The following is an 8,017-nucleotide window of genomic DNA, read 5'->3' on the forward strand; positions in this document are numbered from 1 at the left end:
GTTATTTTTAGTCTTTCAGCATTGAGGGTGGGCAATTAACATTCTTAACTGGTGGCTGTTTCCCCACCCCCCTTCCCTAAATATGTTCAGAAGACAAGAGTTGCCATGGTCTCATGTTAATAGAACCTCCTCTGCCCCCCCCCCCCCAAAAAAAAAAAACAAAAAAAACAAATTGCAGGTCAGCCAGCATGAAAATTACACCTTTTAACTGCTGAAGAAATTCATTTTGTGCTCAGCAGTAGTGAGTCTTGTCATGTTTAATGGGAATGAATAAATGCTAGACTTACCAAAGTACATAAGCTCAACAGCCAATGATTGCTAGTGTTTTGTTTTTCCAGTTTCCCTGCAAACGTTTCCTTTTTTTTTTTTACTGTAATTAACATCTAGGCAGGGAGACATCATATGATGAATGTTGGTTGTTTAAAAATATATATAATAATATTCCTTTAAAACAAAATGTTGAAAGTTTTTTTTGTCCCTGCAGGTACATCACAGCTTGTACAACAGCAGCATCTGGATACAGTTACTATCATTATGGACACAAAACAGTGAAAGTTTTAAAAAAATAGATGGACGGGACCAAATTATCACACAGAGTGCAATAGTAAAGCACTGTGGCTGTGTACCAGAGCTACTTTGCAGACAGATGGAATGAAGGGATGCGTACACAACCATGGTGCAGTTGCTGGAAGTCAACCATGTCACTGTAGTTGAACTAAATGTAGATAATCAAAATTCTTAATGTATTTTTGTATTTGTTTCAATAAACACTGGGGATTTTAATTACCTTGTTCTTAATTGATTAACAAGATTATCACTTTTCAGCGATAGTGGGGGGGGGGGGGGGGGGGGGGGGGGGGTTTATACACTTACAATGGATGTTGATGATGGCAAATGATTTGAATACCATATAAGAGATTCACCTTTTCTACTGTGAACTGTACATTTCACAATTGCTGGCAAAAGAGACCTCATGAATGTGTTGAGCCATAAGAAAAAATTGTAGTTGCAAATCCTTTTGGTGATTTTGATGTTGGTTATTGGGTGGGGTGGGGAGAGAGCTTTTAAATCTTCATAGGAGTAATTTTAACTTATGAAAATAAAGAATGGACTCCTGTACTGCATTAACGATTCCAAATTGTATTCAAGAATTTTCTTTCATATGGATTTGTCGTGCTGGGCCATCTTTGTGTCTTCCATCTTGGATCACCTTTATTAGGTAAACATCATTTTTTAATTTTATTGACTATAATCAGATGACTTATCAGTTTCTTTGACCAAATGATTAAAAGTTGGATTCATGGGAAACCATTAGATGCAGTGTACTTAGATTTCAGCAAGGCTTTAGATATGGTTCTGCATAGACATCTTATAACTAACTGAGCACCCCTGGTGACTGTTAGGAACTGATTAAGTGAAAGGTAACAAAAGGGTAGTGGTAAACAGAGAATATGGGTGTTACCAATGCATGCTGCAGGGATTGTCTCTTCTGGTTCTTTTCAACATTTCTCTTAAGTGACATTGTAGAAGGACTGTCGGGGAAAGGTTCCCTCTTTAATCAGTACCAACGTTTGCAACAAGGTAGGTATCCTGGAAGGTGCGGATACCATGAGGAAGAGTCTCTAGCAAAGCTTGAGCAATGATCTAGAATTTGGTGGCTAATATTTAATACTACAACACACAAGGGTGTATTTTTGGGCTACAAAAACCCAAAGGTGTGATAACATAATTCTGTGCACAAAAAAAAGTGAGAACTAAATGTATCTGATGATCATCAGGTGGCCAAATAGGTAGTAAAGGTGACAGCAAAAGCCAGAAAGCTTCTTGGATACAGAGGGGGAGAAATGACCAGTAGGAAAAAGGAGATTAGTGCCTCTAGTTGTCTCTTGGGTGATGATGTTTGGAGTACTATATGCAAATCTGGACGCCAACATTTCTACATCTTTGTGGGAGCTGCTAGACCCATTCTGCACAGATCGTTCATGCAGGAGAGTGCAGTGATGATTAGATGTGGTACAGTAAGCCCAGAGAGAGCCCTGACAAGATACCCAACCCCAGGCAGCCGATGAGCAGGCAGAGCATATGGCTGTGCCTGAGGAAACTGCTAAAGATGCAGAGAGGTGAGCATGCAAATCTACTGCGTTTCTGCAAGCTGTAATGTTGTGGCCTGTAGACAGCAACCCCAGCACTAGGTCATGAATTGGCAAGGATGACTCATATAAATGTGCTTTGATTAAGCAGGGAAAATGCAGGATAAGTTTTGCTAAGTAGCTGTTGATTGATGTCTTAGTCCCAGCATGCAGGAGCAGCTTGTAATCAAGTGCAGCAGCATGTTTCCATTGTGTGTCATCTTGGTGCCTAATGCCAATTAAGAATTCAAGATCCCAGTATTCAACCTATGAGTGATCAGATTTGAGCTACAGAGTGCTGTACCAAAGGGACCCTATTTTCATCTTTTGCCCTTAATGAGGTATTTCTATGGTTGCTGACATAGGTGGAATAAGGTAGACTGCACAGCTACTGCAGTGCAATTGGCTTGGAAGGGAAAGCCAGCTAATCCTCGGTTCTGGCAATATTCAGTAAGTCTGCAAATGTTGACATGGAAAGGACTGGTAGCATAGTATGATCTCTTGAGTAGATTGGCCATTTTGACCAACAAGCTGGGAGTACCGCTCCCTTCACCAATACACATGTAGCAGAGATACTCCAGGAAATTCAACTGCTATGAGCAGAGCTGCTGAAAGTGGTAGGAGCATTGAAGTTGGAGCTAAAAGCATTGGACACTCAAATCTCTCAAAATGAGATCCATATAGGGAAGCAGACAGAATCAATCATACAGTCCTAATACGTTCACTGTGATTTAAGAAGATGACTAAAGAAAAAGAGAGTAGCAGGATGATGAGCTTGAACAGCCAGAGAAGATGTAACATTTGCATCCTTGTTATTCCTGAATTAGATGACTCAAATGAGGATGTCCCACACATAGTACAAGACATTTATGCACGCTATGCCAGAGGCTAAGCAAATGGTTCACCTGAAGAGAGCCTACAGCTGTCTGGGGAACTAGTCAGGCAACAGTGGCCTCAGGCTGATCATAGCATACTTCCATTAATATTTTATGAACAGTCAAGCTCATGAATAATATGAGGCCAAGACATAATTCAGTTTTGAGGACCTGAAGTGCAAATTTTTCCTGATATCTCTGTAAATCCTGTAAACCCAAAGGAATTGGATATAATTGGGGCTTCTCATTTGTTCTCATTTTTTGCATATTGGCAACGTAAAACTGCAACATGGAACTGGAGGAGTGTGTGAACTTTGCAGATCTTAAGAGATCTGACCCAAAACCCACCTGATCTTCATAAGATTCTGAATGGAAGGTCACCCCCTCTCCCAAGTGCCGGAAAGTCTCTGGCAGCAGGAAGTAACTGTAGCTAGAGGAGGTGCAAGATTAAATCCAAGTCCCCTAGCACTATTTTATTTCCCTGATGTTCAGGGAAATAGTTGTTCTGAACCTCAGTGAGTCCTGGACTGCAAGAGCTTTGGGTCAGGGAAGTAGGCACGGATCCAGGCAAAGAGAAAGATGCACTAGATGCAGGAAGCGGCTGCTTGGTACAGCTGCTTTTTCCTCTGCCCTTTGTTCAGGAGGACTTGGAAGATGCCTGGGGGGGCTGCTGTTTCCAAACTAGCCCTCCCCATGGTACTCTGGGCTTTGTGGAGTTTGGTGGGACGCAGCCATTTTCCTTGTGGTTCCTCCATTTGTGCTGCCAGAACAGGTAAAGCAGCCAGAGGGGAGGAGGGGCTTGGCAGGAGAGGTGCCAGGCTTGGGTTACATGTCCAGCAGGGGGGCCCCTCAGAGGACCCACTACTGGAATGACACCAGAATGTGGGGCTCTTGGTGGAGCCCCTTGTAAGGGACTCTGCCCCTTTGGGCTCCAGTGTGTGTGTGTGGGGGGGGGGGGGGGAGGGTTTGATGCCCTTTCTTTGGTGTCCAAGGGCCACGCTTAGGCTGGCCAAGTGCCCTAAGGCAGAGCTGGCATCTGGGGTGTCTCAGGGAGCCAGAGTGGACTTGCAGGGTGAAGAGGTTCCTCTTGCCTGGAGATCCTGCATCTGACGTGGAATCTGAGCTGGATTCTCCCCCAGTGGAGGATGAAATGCATTCTCCAGTGATCTGCACAATGAGTTCTCCACCTTATTGATTTAGTGACAAAGACCTTGAGCTTGGTGACTTTCCCCACCTGAAGAGGAAGAAGTGGACCCCCTTTTGGGAGACCTGTAGGGGCTGCCCGAGGCCTTCCCACTACACAAAGCTGTCACTCTCATGATGATGGCAAAGTGGGAGAACCTGGAGGGGACTCTGCGGGGGGCTAAAGTACTGGAGAGGCTGTAACCCCTGCCCCAGGAGATCGACAATTACTGTTGTATTCCTAAGGTTGACACCCTAGAAATGGTGGTCACCAAGAAGATTACCATCCTGATGGAGGGAGAATGTGCTGTCAAGGAGTTCCACAAGAGAAAGATAAAGCCATCTGCTCAAGCTGATTTTCTCCTCAATGGTGGCTAGGGCCATGCTGCATTGTTTGCATCAGGTGCCTAGCTCTCCAGAGGTAGCGTGCCTGGAGTTGGGCTGCATTTTTGGTGGATGCGCTATATGATTTAGTCTGCATTTCTTCTTGGGCAGTGACCTCTATGGTTGGGGCCAGGAGGTGGTTATGGCTATGCCTCTGGGTGGCAGATGCATCCTCCAAAACACTCTTAAGCACCCTAACCTTTATGGGTGCTTGCTGTTTAGAGAGGATCAGGAGAATTTAGGGGAGGCATGTCCTCTCCTTCCTCCTAAGATGCGCCCAAAGGTGAGCGGATATTTTTGGCAGGGCAAGTTATTACCTGTGGCCCCCCTCAGTGTAAAGGAAGCAAGCAAGGAGTAGGCTATTTTGGGAACCAAGAAAACCTAGCAACCAGGAGCCCTCTGGGTCTGGGGAGCCACCAGAGCAACCCAATGAGGGTGTACCAGGCCCCTCAGTGATGGTGGGAAGCAGGTTGTAGCCCTCTTTCACCATGAGTGGGCCTACATCACCACAGACAAGTGGGTCCTGGAGGTGGTCAGTCAAGGATATGTGATGGACCTGGCATGCTTGGTTCCCAACTCCTTCATGATGACATGCTTGGTCTTCCTCTGTGGCTTGCCTGTGAAGTATCGAGCAGTGGCTGACACTCTGCAGTATCTGCTTGCCCTGGGGGTGGTAGAACTGGTCCCACCCACAGAGGCAGATAGCAGCTGCTACTCCATTTATTTTGAGGTGCCAGTGGAGGAGCACTTAGGCCCATCCTTGATCTCAAAGGGGTCCATGCAGTTCTCCGAGTTCTGAGATTCCTTATGCAGACTCTGTCTTTGGTTTATCCAAGCAAGTTTTTTTTTGGCTTATCTCCACATTCCCATCAGGGCAGGTTGCAAGCATTTCTTGTGCTTCTTTGTCCTGGGGCAACAGTTTCAGGCATTGCCAGTACAGCACCATGCACCTTCTCCAAGGTGATAGTGGTAGTGGCTGCCACGTTTCGACCCCAAAGCACACTGCAGTATAATAAAATTAGCTAATTGAGGACCTTAAGAGGTGACCCAAGATGGCGGCGTGAGCGGAAGCACCCGCGGGAGCTCCTGAACCCTGCTCAAAATCTGCGCAACTGAGTTTCCTCAAACCCGAAATGGGTAAGAGGAAAGGGAAGTCTAACTTGCCTGTCTCCACGGGCAGGGTCGATCCCCCTCTGCTGCGTCAGACGACGTTACAGGAATCAGGCCTTCGAGTGCTTGGGACCGGAGGTATCACTTTGGGAGATCCAGGAGATCTTGGAGACCGGAGCGCAGAGGGAATTTCGTTGAGCCCTCCCCGGATAACAGTCCCCCCAAGACCAGGGTCTGAAGCGAAGACAACGAGGGAGCGCTTAGCAGAATCTGGAAGTCGGTCCCCTGCAGGCGCGGCTGGAGACCCCGTTGCTTCTTCGACACCAGTGAGAACAACAGCTCAGACAGGTTTGCTATCTGAAGCGAAGCCCGGTGAACCCCTGTGGAATCTTGGAGGGTTGATTAAACCACTGACTGTTACACTTGATTTATTATGGGAAGCAATTCAAGGCTTGAATACCAACTTGCAGCAAATTACAGGTATTTTGAAGGGAGAGGTGACTGAATTAAAGCAAGTTCAAACTGTAGTAAAATCTGAAATTGCAGAACAGAAGACTAAAATGGAGACTTTTGATAAAGATTTAGTAGCAGTGAATTCTTCAACTATAATGCTGATAAAAAATAGTAATTTCCAGCAGCGAAAAATAGAATACCTAGAAAATCAGATTAGAGGGAACAATCTACGATTTCTTAATTTTCCTAAAGCTCCCCTCATTCCGGCTCTAGATATGCTTAAAAAATATTTTTCAGAGGTACTAGGTATCCCCTCTGAGGGATTTCCGCCTATTACCAGGACACAATATATTTCAGGAGCCGGTCTGAGTAAATTGCCTACTAATCCCCAGTCTGATGTAAATCTGACAGAATTTTTAGAGCAATCTTTGGAGGTAGTGACTGAAAGAACTACACTGCTGGTTACATTTGCCTTACAACTGGATCGGGATAATATATTCAAACTTTATTTCAGACACATGAACTCTCCTTTTCGTGGATCAAAAATACAGATATTTCCGGATTTTTGTAGAGAGACTCAAAGAAGAAGAAAGCAGTTTTTGGTGTTAAAAGAGAGGGTTCTCCGAATTGGAGGATCCTTTATGTTAAAGTTTCCATGCAAGTGTTATATTTCTTTGAATGCTGTTAATTACATTTTTTGACACAGGGAAGCTAATAGAGTTCATTTCAACTAAAGAATAATTGCTGTGAAAGTCCTTGATTGCTAGCGCTTATCCTGGCTGTGATATTGTAGGTCCTATCTGCTCTTTTTTTTTTTTTATTTCCTAGATCCTGGGTCAATATTTGTGGACTAAATAAGAGAATATTTTTGCATTTTTGAGATATTAAGTTTAAACTTTAATTTGTGAAGTGTGCATCTATGTATTATTGCATAAATGTAAATTTAATAATATATAAATAAAATAATAATAAAAAATAAATAAATAAAATTAGCTAATTACCTAGCAGCCCACTGAGAGAGAAGCAGAGAAGCCCAGAGTCCTAACAGCTGAAGTCTTCCAGGGTGGGTAGCAGATTGCTGCAGCAAAAGGAAAGGTAATTTAAAGGTATGATTAAATTTCACCTTCCTTAGTATATAGCTGCATCAAATCTGGACTATTGGGATGTACCCCAACAGAACCTCACTGGGTAGGGAAAGACTAGGCTCCCTGAATGACCACCCTGCCAAAGGCCACCCAGTCTCTGTCACCACATCAACTCTGTAGTGCCTTGTAAAGGAATGGAGCGACAATCATATCTACAAATGGCTTCAGGCGACACCAAGCAGGCCTCCACCCACACGGACACCTGTGAATGAGTAGAGTGGGTATTCAAGCCCTCAGAACCTGCTTGTTCTGACAAATACAAGCTGCTTCAATCGCTTCCTTGATGCGATATTAAATGAAGACTGCCAACCCTCTACCCAGATTCTGAAATTGGACAAATAGGTGGTCAGAGACGCAAAAAGTTTGTTTCCTACAAGTAGCTGAGTACAATTCTGCAAATGTCCAGCTTGTAAAGGTTTTCCCCGGTGTGTATCAGTCCCTGGACCTCAACATGGAGATCACTTTAGGCAGGAAGGATAGCACTGTGCAAACAGACAGAATCCTCTAAAAAGGAGAGGAACAGGCTTCAGCGTACCAGCACCTGCAATTCCAAAATTCTGCTTGCCAAAACCATGGCTACAAAAAAAAATTAAAAATAGGCTTCAGAGTGAGATCCTTTAGGGGAAGCCCACCCATAAAGGCTCGAAAAGGGCAGTTCTGACAGAGTATTGACGACCAGGTTCAGACCCCAAAAAGGTAACATGGGCTGGACTAGAGGGCACAATGTGCCCTTTCAATA

The 8,017-nt window shown here is 44.4% G+C and overlaps 1 protein-coding gene across 1 annotated transcript in view; it reads left to right on the forward strand.

The window, feature by feature from the left end:
- CRLS1 (cardiolipin synthase 1) overlaps positions 1-786 on the forward strand; it is a 60,697-nt gene extending 59,911 nt beyond the window's left edge. The window contains exon 7 of the mRNA XM_030196310.1: positions 485-786. Within this exon, the coding sequence (XP_030052170.1) occupies positions 485-569 (85 nt within the window). The 3' untranslated portion in view covers positions 570-786. The remainder of the gene's footprint in view (positions 1-484) is intronic.
- The last annotated feature ends 7,231 nt before the right edge of the window (positions 787-8,017 follow it).

The sequence above is a fragment of the Microcaecilia unicolor genome, chromosome 3 (assembly GCF_901765095.1).
Source record: "Microcaecilia unicolor chromosome 3, aMicUni1.1, whole genome shotgun sequence".
Lineage (NCBI taxonomy): Eukaryota > Metazoa > Chordata > Amphibia > Gymnophiona > Siphonopidae > Microcaecilia > Microcaecilia unicolor.